Source organism: Dromiciops gliroides, chromosome 5, assembly GCF_019393635.1.
Source record: "Dromiciops gliroides isolate mDroGli1 chromosome 5, mDroGli1.pri, whole genome shotgun sequence".
In the NCBI taxonomy this organism is placed as follows: Eukaryota; Metazoa; Chordata; class Mammalia; order Microbiotheria; family Microbiotheriidae; genus Dromiciops; species Dromiciops gliroides.
In genome coordinates this window covers 255,561,921-255,576,928 of record NC_057865.1, presented here as the reverse complement: position 1 = coordinate 255,576,928, position 15,008 = coordinate 255,561,921, and the positions used below count along the sequence as shown (strand labels likewise).

At 39.8% G+C, this 15,008-nt stretch overlaps 1 protein-coding gene across 1 annotated transcript in view; it reads right to left on the bottom strand.

Moving 5' to 3' along the window:
• Nucleotides 1-9,727, bottom strand: part of ACSS3 (acyl-CoA synthetase short chain family member 3) — a 244,414-nt gene extending 234,687 nt beyond the window's left edge. The window contains exon 1 of the mRNA XM_043969220.1: nucleotides 9,251-9,727. Within this exon, the coding sequence (XP_043825155.1) occupies nucleotides 9,251-9,582 (332 nt within the window). The 5' untranslated portion in view covers nucleotides 9,583-9,727. The remainder of the gene's footprint in view (nucleotides 1-9,250) is intronic.
• Between the last annotated feature and the right edge of the window lie 5,281 nt (nucleotides 9,728-15,008).

Sequence of the window (15,008 nt, the reverse complement as noted above, 5' to 3'; positions counted from 1 at the left end):
GGAATTAATACCTAATCATGTTTGTAGTGAGATGACAGAGACCCAAGCACAGGAAGCCAGTGGAAAGGGAAAGACTGAACTGTAAGGAAGAAGAGCAAAGCCCTGGAATAGACTACAGCAAATGCGATCAGAAGCACAAAGTTCAAAGACTAGTCTTGGTGAGAGCACATATTCTGCAGCAAAAGTGAAGGACAGGGGGCAGCTAGGTGGCGCAGTAGATCGAGCACGGGCCCTGGAGTCAGGAGGACCTGAGTTCAAATCCGACATCAGACACTTAACACTTCACTTAACCCCAATTGCCTCACCAAAACAAAAAACAAAAACCAAAAACCAAAAAGTGAAGGACAGGTTGGGCATTGCTGCTGCTAAATTATGAGGAATTCAAATAGAGATATCAGGTCTCAATGTTGCTGTTGGAGCAGTTAGGTGGTGTGGTGGTTAAGAGTACTCAGATTTAGGGGCACCCAGGTGGTGCAGTGGATTGAGCACAGGCCCTGGAGTCAGGAGGACCTGAGTTCAAATCTGGCCTCAGACACTTAACACTTACTAGCTGTGTGACCCTGGCAAGTCACTTAACCCCATTTGACTTAGTTTCCTCAACTACAAAATACACTGGATATGGAAATGCAAAGTAGTCCAGTATCTTTGCCAAGAAAACCTCAATGGGGTCACAGAGTTGGACACAACTGAGCAACGACAAAAATACAAGCATCCTTCTTGACTAAGTTAGGATTTAGGAGGTAAGACATCTTCTGCATGAAAAAAAACAGATTGGGCATTGCTGCTGCTCAGTTACTAGGAATTCAAATGGGGAAATTTGGTTTCAATACTCTTAGTGAAGTAGGATACTTGGTTGCCTGAGGTTAAATGGAGAGGATAGGGTGGGGTGTGGGAAATAAGAGGAACAAAAGAAGAAAAGGTTTGGAGTAGTCACTTTTAGGAATATAGGAGTTGAATCCCTATGGGGAAAGGAACACAAAATCAATAGAGGTAGAATCAGAGTATTATCAGGAAGTAGCAAGGTGTCAGAGAAAATTATGATGAATTTGTAGTGGGGGGTAAAAACCAGTGTTACTTTATGACTTTCTCAAGCAGTACCCAGAAGATGGTAGCATCCATCCAGGGATGAGTATTCACAGATTAGGAACGGTGGTAGTTTGGAGAAAGGACAAGGAATTTTAGAGTAGCAACTGGGGAAGAACATTAAAGGTGTTGACAATGTGTTCAAAAGTGAATCAGTCTTGTAAAAACAAATGTTGAAAACTATCTCTACACGTAACTGGAAAATATTTAAATACTTTTATAATTTATAAAAAATTAATCTGGAAGCAAATGAAGTGTGATTGACTAGGAGAATTGGGATGGGTCAAGGGAAAAGAGGTCACATTCAGAGGAAAATGAGTGTTAGATGGAGTGAAAGAAAGGGAGATATGTAATGAAAGGAGATTGTGGTCTAATAATGTAATTGCAAAGTTATAGATCTTAAAAGTGATGCCACTCTGTGGTCAAAGTGAAGTAGGAAAAAACTAGGGACAACTAGGTGGCAGTGGATAGAGTGCTGGACCTGTAATCAAGAAGATTTGTCTTCCTTAGTTCAAATCTGGCCTCAGAGACTTACTGTCTGATTCTGGAAAAGTCATTTGACCCTATTTGTCTCAATTTCCTCATCTGTAAAATGAGCTGGAGAAGGAAATGGCAAATTACTCCAGTATCTTTACCAAGAAAACCCCAAATGGGGTCACAAAGAGTCAGATACAACTGAAATAACTGAATAACAGGAAAAGACTGTAGTGCTCAGGGGGTTGAAGACTTGATTAATTAGGTTGCTACCAATGCCGTCAGCATGAATTATGTTCTGAAGATGATGGATAGAATGGAAAGACCACGAGCATTCAAATTACTGAGAGGGCTGGTGATAATGACCTTATAGTAGACAGTTGCCATTATCTACAGTTTGCATCCATTTCTCAGAAATTAAGGAGTATTAAGAAGACATTTATTGAGCACTTTTTGCTTCGCAGTCATCTCCATGCCATGATGCCAGCCTTCATACACCTCCTCCCCAGAGGTCAAGCTTCCACTCCTGTGACCCTGGGCTTAAGACTGGTGAATATTTACCTTATCTTGCCCAGACTCTGATCCACCAGGCCATTTCCCTGCTATCTTCATGCCATGCCCTATGCACTCACCCCATTTTTTCTAACCCTAGTTCTGAAATTATAAAACATCCAATGCTTCAATCAACTACCCCATGACACCAAAACATTTCTCCCTGGTCACCACTCCCTATGTTCTATTAAAATATAAAATCTTTGAAGGACTATCTTGTGTGCTTGTATATTAGATCAATACAATACATAGCACATAGTAATCACTTAACATATCTTCCTTTTCCCTTTCTTCCCTCTTTTTCTCCTTCCCTCTTTCCTTCCTTTCTTCCCCTTTCTTTCCCTCCCTTTTCTTCCTTCTTCCCTTCTTTCCTCCTTCCCTTCCTTTTTTCTTATTCCCCTCCTTTCCTTCTTTTCTTCTTTCTTTCTCTTCCTTCTTTCCTTTCCTCCTCCCCTACCTCCCTTCTCCCTTATTCCTTTGTTTCTCTCCTTTCCTTCCTTCTTTCTTCTTCCTTTCCTTCTTTCCTTTTCCCTTTTCTCTCCCTCCATTCCTTCTTTCTTTTCCTTCTTCCTCTCCCTCCTTCCTTCCTCCTACCCTTTTTCACTCTCTCTCTCCCTCCCTTTCTTCTTTTCTTCCTTCCTTTCCTGTTAGGCACTGGGAATACAAAGACAAAAATAAAACAATCCTTGCTCTCAATTAACACATTAAATTCTATATGAGGAACCAAAGTGTCCAAAAATAAGAATTTTTAAAATGCATGGTAATTTTTTGAACATAGAGGACCTAATAGATGTGAGAGAGAAATCAGCAAAGGTCTTACATAGGAGATGGTGTTTGAGTTTAACTTCGAAGAAACTGGGAATTCTAAGAGGCAGAGATGAGGAATGAGGACATACCCAGCATGAGGGCCAGGCTATATAAAAATACAGAGGCTGAATGTGGAATTTGACCTACAGGAATAGCAAGCAGACAAAATCACCATAAGGGCAAGTAATGCATAAGCATGAAAAAGTAGGTTGGGGTCATACTGTAAAAGGCCAAACAGAGGATTTTGCATTTGATCTTAGATGCAATATTAAGTCACTGAAACATAGTCAACAGAGTATATGCTGGTGTGCATTGCTTGGGGTGCCTGAGCCATCAGTAAGCCATGGATTAGGGACAAAATGTCTTGAGCTTATTTATACTATACTGACTGGAGTCCAGTGAAGCTGAGAAGCACTTATTAAGTGCCTACTGTATTTCAGGCACTGAACAAAGTAAGCACTGGGAATTCAATGAAAGATAAAAATCAATATGCTGAGCAATTCCTTATGGCTCAATGACCTGATGGGTGGAGGAGTGTTGTAGAGTAATCACTGGGTAAAAGGTGCACATTTTCTCATCTATTTCACTCAGGACATCACAGCATCTACTTCAAGAGTTCCTAAACCTTTTTTTTTTTCATGCCATGGATCTCTTTGCCAGTCCAGTGAACCTTATGAACCCCTCCTTGGCATAATGTTTTAAAATGAATAACATTAAAATACACAGCATTAAAAAGGAAAGCATTTATAATGAAATTGTTATCATTTTTTTAAAAAAGTTCACAACCAGCAAATTTAAGAAACCCTCCCTCCCTCTGTCTGTCGAGCTGATAAACATCTGCCATGGGTGCAGGCTGAAGGGAAATCACAGCCATAAGTGCTCCCTACCAATCACACAACAAACATTTATTAAGTGTTGACTATGGTAGACCAAGATCTTTAGGTATGCCATTTCACTATTTTGCAACATACCAACATAGAGATCCACTTTCTTACTTGGCTTACTTTGCTTGGAGTCCCCCTTCCTCTCCTCAATGAGCCTCCTCTGCTTTTTGGTAAAGGACATGGAGAGAACCTTCATATTCAGACAGATTTACAAAAGAGAGCTCAATCACAACCCTCATTTCCTTATACTTGGATTCCTGCAGTGATTTTCCTGACACTCCATTCCACTTCCCTTTAATCCAATTTGCATATTTTTTTCCAGATTAAAAGACTACTTTCTTAGGGAAGGGTGGGGGGAGGGGGAAGCAAGAGAATTTGGAACACAGCGTTTTAAAAAATCAAAGTGAAAATTTGATTTTACATGTAACTTGGTGAAATTTCTAAATAAATAAATTTAATATAAAAAATAATATAGCTTTGAAAGGCTAGAAATATGATCAGTTGAATGACACATCATGACTCCATAGAACCAAGAATAAAGACTTCTAGCTACTTTGAAAAAAAAAAAGATTACTTTATAGGACAGTGCCCAGTACATAGTAAACTCTTAACACTAGAATGACCAGGTATACACACACACACACACACACACACACACACACACACACACACACACACAATTTGACTTTGAAATAACATTTTTCATCCTACTACCTCTATTTCTATGGATGAAACAAAAAAGATGCTGTGTCAACTGATGAATAGCCCTTCAAAGATTCTTAAGTTTTTTCTATTAAGAAACATTTATTGTTACTGTTATTAGTGTTATTAACCTCAGCTTCATTATCAATAAAATAAAATGTTGAGCAAGAAAAAGAAAAAGGACTACTTTTACTGCCATATTCAGCAGTCTTCCCCAGCTATCATCCTACCTATGGTTTAAAGTCAGACTCTTCCTCTGGATATTAATGGCTTTTTGTAGGGTCTGCTAAGGTGTGACTGCTATGATTTATTTCCTATTGTCTCTTCTGATGATACACACATATATTGATATGATTTTGCCTCTTAGAATTTTCTAACTGCAAGTGTTATCCTTTCTCACTCTGAATAATGTAAATGAATTAATACTGCTTGTCATAGAATATATATGCATATACATATTTATATGTAACTACATGAATATATGTATTCACATATAAGCCTCCTGGCTTCTTTCCAGTCCCAGAGAAAATGCCACCTTCTACAGAAAGCCTTTTCTAAGTCCTCTTAAATCTTCACTTTCCTCTGTTTACCATTTCCTATTTATGCTGGCCATAGCTTGTTTCAACATCATTGTTTGCATGTTGTCACCCCCATAAGATTGGGAGCTCTGGTCTTTTGTCTTACTTTGTATCTCCACAGCTTGGTATAGGATTTCATACATAATAGGTGTTTTATGAGATGTTTATGGACTAACTAAGCAATACATAGTTATCTAGGACATGTTAGGATCCTTCTATGCTAGAACTATATTCTCATTTCTTTTTGCAATCTGTTTTGGAATTTTACATGGAGAATCCAAAGGGGAGGGGAGGCAAAAGGAACCATAAATGCCTCTAAAAGGCTTCTAATACCACCCTTGAGAATGGAATCTCATAAAACCTTTCTTATCAAATGGAGCTCACAATGGTAATATATTTTGGCAACTTCCTATAAAACATATATACAACTTTCAGCATAATACATGAAAAATTGTGGAATGTTATAGCTAGAAAAGACCTTAGAGAACAACTAATCAATGAATAAATAATCCCTACTATGTACAGAGCACTGGGGATACAAAAAACAAACAAAAAACAAAGTCCAAACTCCACAGAATTTTCTATTCCATTGGCAGAGGTACCTGATTGAAACTGCTCATTTCGCAAATGGAGAGACCAAGTCCCTGAAAGACAAAACACTTTGCCTAAGGTTTTATTTATATAATTATGTCTTAGATAATTATTTTATTTTTATGTGCATCCAAGGTAAATTAAGCTTTATGAATAATTCTAGTTCAAACTTAGCCTTTTCCCCTTCCCTCCCCCACCTCTCCTTAATAAATAAGAGCAGCAGAACTGACACACAAAGAAGTCACTTACCAAGATCATACTTAGTCCTACCTTGATTTATTACTATTTAATTTGATTGTGTATATCTCGCCTCACCAAATAGATTATAAACTCTTCTAGGATAACAACCTTGGATTCTTCATAGTGCTAAACACAGTTTACAATGAAGTTAATATTTGGTAAATAGTAAATGTTCTTTTCTATTTATTTTAAGTCTTCTAAATGTTGAGTAGGTCTTCATTACTCCCCAGTGATCTGTATTTACTTAAGGAACTTCATAAACACCATTACTATAAATTATATCATTAGTTCAAAACTGGAGGAGGGGAGGAGGGGAGGAGGGGAGGAGGGGATCTTCAAAGTTAATGTAGCTCAGATGTGTCAAATTCGACCTTAAAACACTCCCAAGTGCAGCCACAACCAGATTAAAATATAAGGGGGAAATATTTAACAAAATAAATAAAAATACAATATAACATAAATAATGTTAATTTGTGGTTTAAGTCAAGATCCAGCCCACGAGCATCCTTCAGAAGGGTTTATTGTTCAGTCACTTTTTTCAGTTGTGCCCTACTCTTTCTTTTCTTTTCTTTCCTTTTCTTTCTTTCTTTTTTATTATTTTTTTTTTGCAGGGCAATGACGGTTAAGTGACTTGCCCAGGGTCACTTAAGTGTCTGAGGCTGGATTTGAACCTAGGTACTCCTGAATCCAGGGCCAGTGCTTTATCCACTGCACTGCCTAGCCTCCCCCTGTGCCCTACTCTTTATGATCCCATTTGAGGTTTTCTTGGCAAAGATACTAGAGTGGCTTGCCATTTCCTTCTCCTTCTCATTTTCCAGATTAAGAAACTAAGGTAAACAGGGATTAAGTGATTTGCCCAGGGTTACACAGTTAATCTAGTAGGTGTATGAGGACAGATGTGAATTTAGGAAGATAGGTTTTCCTGACTCCAGGCCCCTTCTAGAGCTATCCATTGTAACATTTAGCTGCCTCAAGGTGTAGTTGCCCCCATTTCTATTTGAGTTTAACACCACTGGCATATCTCAAAGGGAGAGAGAAAGAACAACAACTAATTATTTGTGATATGACTGGACAAATGAGCTAGTTATGATGCTCAGTACAAAAAGTGAGTGGTATAAACACGCGGGGGATTTCGTGTCTGATTTCAGTTTCAGGGGAAAGTAACTTAAATGATGGATTATCGGTGTCTAATTCCTGGGTGGGAAAAGCCATGTATTAAACTGGTCTGTTATCAAAAGGATTACTAGCAGTGCTAAATGTCTCTCAATATATTGAGCTTAGAAAAGTAATGACCTAATGGATTTTTCCATGAAACTCTCTCTAGAGTCATTCAGCCCATGGGACCTTTGATTCAACAACATATCAACAATGTATCAACAGACATCTCCATATTGTTCGGTACTGTGGGATTTTCCCCAAGGTTGCTGCCAGTTTTGTTTTGTTTCCAAATTGCAGTTAGACATTCGAGGCTTAGCTCTTGTATCTTTTTCTATAACAGAAAATCCCAATCGGTTTTAGCTGGCCCATCTCCAAACTGGTTTCTGATTCCAAGATGAACTGTCTGAAATCTGCCAACTATCTCCACTGACTCTCAAAACATTCTCTCCAAAAGAAAATTAGTCTGAGGCCCCCTGCCATATGGGGAGATGGGAACTCACCAGTCTTTATACCTATACATGTATGATATAGTCAACTGATTGCTAAAACCTAAAAGTAAGTTTGGGGTGTATCTTTTAAAATAAATGAACTCATTAAATATATATTCCCAGTGGGATGGTTTTTTCCAACCCCTACCCCAAACCAAACCAAATCAAGTTCCTTGGTAGAAATACAAGCTGTCCCAAAAGTCTTAGTGCAGCTTTCAGCTATTCAAGCTTAGTGAATATTTGAGGGAGAATTCAAACTCAGGTCTTCCAGAATTTAAATCCAGGGGGCTCTGTTGACTTCACCCCCTACCAAAGAAACTGCACTAAAACTTCTGGACACTCTGTATGTGTGTATTCTGAAAGCAAAACCTCATGACAATTCTTCATCTTAGTGCAGTCTGCATCATTTCAATACAAAATTGAGCAATGTAAGTACGGCCAATGTCTTCTTGATTACAGCCACATTCATTTTTTTTTCAGAATGACAACTTGGCAGAGTGGTTAGAGGCTGGGTCTTGGGGCCAAGAAGAACTAGGTTCAACTTCTTAACTGTGCCTCAAAGTGTGCCCCAAATTAGAGGCAAATGCCAACTAGCATTGGTGAAGAGGGTTTCCACTCTGGTGAAATCACAGGCCTGGGTTCCCTTGTACAAATGTGTATGTATTAAGAAAAGCTGATTAACAAAATCCTTGGCAATAATGAATACTTAAATAAAGTACCGTCAAACGACTCGTCCAGAAAAGGCAAAATGTATTTGTAATTAAAAATAAAAGATAGTTTCAGAAAGGTCCTTTTCACTTAAAAGAGAATATTTTGGCACTCCTGAGCAAGAAAGAAAAGGAGGTAGTTTATTAGTTCACTGCTTGACCTCCCAAAATAATAGAAAGGAAAAAAAAAAAAAACCACTCTCAGCTGTGTCTCTAGAGACTTCAAGAGATCCGAGTTCCTGCACTTGTTCTACAAGCAGGACTAGTCCTCAGTTTCCTCACTTGTAAAACAAGAGGGTTCAGACTGGGGGATCCCTTAAAGCTCTTAAATTTTGTGAGTGAAAATGAGGAGTTCTTAACCATTTCTGTGTCTTGGACACCTTTGACAGTCAGAAGCCTATGTATCCTTTCTTAAATTATGTTTAAATGCATAGAATAAAAGACGGGATTACAAAGAAGTCGTTATGAGTGAGTGAACTTTTTTCATATATATCTATATGTATGCATATAATGTATATATACACATGTGAAAAACAAGTTCGTTGTTTCCAGGTTAATACCCTGTTTCCCAAACAGGGTGCCTAGGGGACAGACTGTGGGGGTAGAAATTAGCTAAAGATATTTGGGGCCAGTGAAAACCCGAGTCTGAGACTTGCTCCCATCTCTAGTCATTTTACCTCCAAGGAGGATAATAGTTTGTGCTGTAGCACTAACCAGGGCTTTTTAGGACACTTCCATAGGCTGCTGGATTTAGAGGTGGAAGGCACTTCGGAGGCCAGTTAGCGCAATCCTCTGATTTTACAGATGAGGAAACTGAGGGCCAGACACCTGTCCCTGATCTAAGCCATTGTAAGCATCAGAGACAGCATTCGAACCCAGATCTTTTAACGCCAGGGCGTTACTCTGTGCTGGATTTGCCCCAGCTGTGCCAGGAGAGGCTAATGCCACCCCCGGCGGGCTCGGGGACCCGTCGGGGAGTCACTCACCAACTTGTGGCTGGTGGGTGGCTGTTCTCCAGCGTTTTGGTCCAGGGCTTGTACCAGCTGATCTGCTCCGCTGCTTTCCCCCAGAACCTCTCGGGGTCGGACACCGAGGCCGCGAAGTGCGTCTTATACTCGCTGGCTGCACCACCACCGGTGCTGCTGCCCGACGACAGGGAGCGGCAGCCCCCACTTATGCCGAGACTACTCCGGGGCGGGGGGGCCAGGTATGCCCGGCGGGCTGGAGCCGCTCCCCGAGCCGCTGCCGAGCCCTGCAGGGGAGCCCCGAGACCCCCCGCGCCCGTGACCTTCCGACACTGCAGCCAGGAGGGCTTCATGCCCGCCCCGAGCCCCAAGGTCAAGGTCTGAAGTCGGGAAGTGGGGAGAGAAAGGGGTCGCTAATTGTTAGAGCAGTTGCCCAGTTTCAGTCCCGCCCCTTCCAGGAGTTCACTGTTGTCCCGGGGGCAAAACTGCTGAGCTGAGCTTTCTACTTTGCAGGGCCTGGAAGACTTAGGCAAACTTCTAAAGTTGGCAGGTTTTGTTTTGTTGGGGGGGGGGGGGGGGGGAGAGAAGGCGGGGAGAGTGGCAGTCTGGATTCTGAAGTTGGTGAGAAAAGCTGAGCTGGATCCCGAGGCAAAAACAGGGTTATTTTTTAATGGTAACTTGGAAGATGTATTTTATTGTTCACTAATAATATTGTTGTTTCTATAGAGTCGTCTCTTCTGCACTGAACCTCACTCTTCCCCTACCTTGGAAGTGAATCCTACCCTTCAAGAAGTTCAACTGAAAATAAACGGACACTGTGACCTGTGCGCAACACTCAGCCAGCTGGAAACTCTGAAAAGCTGAGTTCTAAAGCAAAGCTTCCAAAGAAATTTGAAACTACCCTCCTCCATGCAGCTTCCACAGATTTGGAAAATGAAACGAGCAATACAAAACTTTCTCAGCTGTACATAACAGAGACCAGTGGCCTGGCTTTGATCCACAAATCTAATTTTCAACAATAAAAATTCATTCAAGCGCAGGGTGGGGGTCTGCTACCACTTGAGTCGGTCTAGTCTCTCCCATATTATTTTAATCCCCAACTTTAACCAATCCGAACCAAAGTTTCTCAAGGAAATCCAGCTCCGAAGTGCCTGCTTCTCCAGGTTTTCTTAACTGCTGAGAAAGAAGGAGGGAGCAAAGACAATGATTTAAAATAATGGGAAGGGCCTTGGAGGAAATGGGAGGGGCTTGAAGGAAGGTAATATCCTTTGTGAGAAGACCTTACCTATTGACTGTTCCCCATTGCAGCAGAGGGTTGGCATGTGCTTGTTTCAGCATAAGGCAGACAACTTTTGTTTGGAGTCACTTAAAATTCTTTGTTTTGTCTAGTAGGAGATAATCTCTTAGGTCCTTTCAGTCTCCAGATTCCAAGATCACCTAAGGATCCTCACTTTCCCTGCCCCTCTTCTCCAAACCTACAGTCACAAGAGGCTATAACACTTGTTTGTTTATAAGAAATGACTTACATGAAGCTCTTGCTGTTGTGGGTTGTAGAGGGAAGAGTAGAGTCTAGTCTTTGATTTTGAATGGCTTTTTTTTCTTTATTAAGTTTGGTTATTAATCAATCAAGCATTTCCCAATCACCAATTATGTGCCCATACCCACTGAGCTAGGGATACAAAGGGATTCTGACAGTTACTCATAGAAGAGCATAACAGGTTTTTTTAAATGTACCTGCTATTTCATCTGTGCAAGGAACTCCTGTCGGTGAATTCCCTCCCACCAACGCATACCTCCTTCTACTCTGAAACTGACAGCCTCACTAGAGAAATCTGGGAGCATCATGTGATTTGCACAGGGTCACTTAACCAGCATGTGTCAGAGATGGGACTTGAACTGGGATCTTTTTCTCATTTTCAGGCCAGTTCTGGATTCACTTTCCCAAGCTGCCTTTCTACAGGTTGAATGCATAGATACACAATAAGTACGAAGAAATGGAATGAAATCAGTGGCAGCTGGCGGAATCAGAACTTCTGTAGGAAGTAGCACTTGGGAAAGACTTTGAGGGATTCTAAGAGCCAGGGGTAAGGAGAGAATGCATCAATTGGGGGAGCCGTACAAAGGGGTTGAGGGGGAAATTGTTGTGTACAAGGAGCAACAGGTTGGCCAGTTTATCTAGATCCTACCTTTTGGGGGGGGGGGCAATAAAGGTTAATATCATAGTTTCTTTTCTTCTACCCTCCCCTCCCCGCCAGGGAAATGAGGGTTAAATGATTTGTCCAGGGTTACATAGCTAGTAAGTGTCAAGTTTCTGAGGTCAGATTTGAACTCAGGTCCTCCTGAATCCAAGGCCTGTGCTTATCCACTGTGCCACCTAGTTGCCCCCTAGATCCAAACTTCTTAAACTGTGTCTTGGGAACCCGTACTGAATGTGGTGGTTAGCAAAAAAAATTCAGCAACAGTAAAAGATTATGTAAACCTAATTTATATATCTATATACCTGGCCTCACGTCAAAATTTCTCAGGCAAAAAAGGGTAATGAGCAGGAAAAGTTTAAGAAGCTCTGGTGTAGATGATAGAGTAAGTAAAGTAAAAGTAAATCTGAAAAAAAAATAGCAGATAGATAGCACTTTAAGGTTTGTGAAGTGCTTTACATATATTATTTTATTTGATCCTCAAATGGAGCCTATTATTATTCCATTTTATAGATGGCAAGATGGAGGCTCACACACAAATACACAGAATTAGTTTTTGAAATAGGATTTGTTTTGATGGCTTCCTAACTCGAGTCCAATAATTAACCCAGTACATCTGAGCTTGTTAGAGCCAGATTGGGAAGGGCTTAAATGCTAAAGAAGCTTCTATTTTCCACTTGAGGCAATACAGGTGGATCTTTGTGAACCAGGGAGAGAATGGTCAAATCTATGTGCTTTTTCCTGTGACTGATAGAACCTAAAACCAGGAGAATCACTATAATCACCTGCTGGATGATTCATTAAAGTTGATTCTTGGTTGAACAATTGCCTTCTTACCTTTTTTATCTTTGTCATAAAGAAAGGGAAATATTTGATTTATCTCCACCCTCCCTGTTCCCACCTCACTTGATGTATAAGATATAATCAAAGATAATCTAAATGTGACAAACTCCCAGTGATCCTTTAACCGAAGTGCAGGTTGGAACTAGGTTATGAAAGTCATTAAATGGAAAACAGTTAAGTTTATATTTGATCTTAGAGATATTGATTCACTGGATTTAGTAATCGGGAATGAAATCATAATGTGCTTTAGGAATATCATTTTATGTAGTGGATGGATTAGAGGAGGGTATATCCAGATTGGAGACCAATTATGAGGTTGTTGCAATAGTGCAGGCGAGAGGTGAAGTCACGAACCTCTTGGCTAAGTGAACTTTCTGAATGAGTAGGAAAGGGACAACCTGATTGGCTGGGCCAAAAAAAAAAATGGCCACCTACCTTTGGGGTTTTTATATATCTAAGTCATAAAACTAGCCAGTAGACTCAAAGCCAGCCCAAGAGAATGCCAGCAGTCAGGAAAAAACCAAGCTCTTTACTTCACTATAGTGACACATGTATAATTAAAAAGATCCTTAGAAGATTATCTCAATGTCCCTGACAACAAAGAAGGGAGGGTTTGAGGGAGAGTAGGACTTTAGAGATTAGAAACGTTTGGGAGCCCAGCTGAACAACTTTCCCACAGAGGGGAGCTTAGTGAGGACTCCCCAGAAGTACCCTCCTACACACACTCACTCATACACCCAAGAGGAAAAGAGGGGTTATTTTCAATTCTTGACTTCTCTTTAACTGTCTTAAACACACCAACTGCTCATTATTGGGTTTAGCTACTCCTCTGCCCTTTCCCCAAGGGCATGTCCAATTTTACCAGTGCTTCCAATGAGATGTTCATCCTTGGTAAAGGGATCATCGTTCTTAACATCTTTTTTTTTTTTTTTAGGACAATGAGGGTTAAGTGACTTGCACAGGGTCACACAGCTAGTAAGTGTCAAGTGTCTGAGGCCAGATTTGAACTCAGGTCCTCCTGAATCCAGGGCCAGTGCTTTATCCACTGTGCCATCAATGCATATCAATACCTCCTTATCAGTGACTTCTGGAGTCGATGTCATCGTACATTTCACTTATCTTACATCAATTTACCTGGAGTTGGGGAGGCTCAAAATCAAATCTTCATTTATAGCTGGAAGGTGCCTTAGAGATAATCTGTTCCAACCCCCTTATTTTATAGATGAAATGCTTCTCTGGCCTTTAAGCCCTTTGCAATCCAGCTCTAACAAACTCAACTAAGAGATGTAATGGGTTAATTATTTGACTTGGAGTTAGGAAGACCTGAGTAAAAACCTATTTCAGAAACTGGCTAGCTGTGTGTATCAGCCTCCATTCTGCCATCTGTAAAATAGAATAACAGCCCTTATATTTCACAGTGTTAATTTGAAGATCAAATAAAATAATATATAATAAAATAAAATAACTGAGATGAAGAATCTGAGGCTCACACATTTATTATGTGGCAGGGGTTTAAATCCCCAATTCTTCTGACTCCAAATCCATCCACCCATTTTGAATCCTAGAAATTGTCATGATTAGTTTGTTTTTATATGGTCTGAGATTTTCTTGAGTTAACCAAAAATAATAAACTATGATTAAACAATCAATTGTTGCCCAATTGAGAAATGGTCAAAGGGTATGAACTGTCAGTTTTCTGATGGAGAAATCAAAGCTATCTCTTCCCATATGAAAAAATGCTCTAAATCACTACTGATTAGAGAGATGCAAATTAAAACAACCTGATGCCTATCAGATTGACTAATATGACAAAAAAGGAAAATAATAAATGTTGGAGAAGCTGTGGAAAAATTGGAACACATGCATTGTTGGTGGAGCTGCGAACTTATCCAACAATTCTGGAGAACAATTTGGAACTATGTACAAAGGCCTATAAAGCTGTGCATGCCCTTTGACCCAACAAGATCATGAAAAAGGGAAAAGGAACCACATGTACAAAAATATTTATAGCTGTTCTTTTTGTGGTGGCAAGTGATTGGAAATTGAGGGGATGACCATCAATTGGGGAATGGCTCAACAAGTTGTGTTGTATGAATGTAATGGAATGCTATTGTGCTGTAAGAAATGATGAGCAGGCAGATTTCAGAAAAACTTGTAATGACTTTCATGAACTGATGCTGAGTGAGATGAGCAGAACCAGGAGAACACTGTACACAGTATCACCAACATTGTGTTTTGATCAACTATGATAGACTTGATTCTTCCCAACAGTGCAACGGTCTAAGATAGTTCCAAAGTACTCATGATGGAAAATGCTCTCCAAATCCAGAAAAAAAAAAGAACTATGGCATCTATATGCAGATTGAGCCATACTATTTCTACTTTTTTTGTTTTTCTTTTTAGAGGTTTTTCCCTTTTGTTCTGATTCTTCCTTTATAGCATGACTAATGCAGAAATATGTTTAACGTGATTGTACATATATAACCTATATCAGATTGCTTGCTGTCTTGTTGAGTGGGGAGGGAAGGGAGGCTGGGAGAAAAATGTGGAGCTAGAAATCTTATAAAAACAAATGTTGAAAACTATCTCTACATGTAACTAGAAAATAATAAAATACTTTTATGATTTAAAAACAATGAATTGACAATTATTTATCATTATATATCTATATCTATATCTATCTATCTATCTATCTATCTATCTATCTATCTATCTATCTATCTATCTATCTATCTATCTAT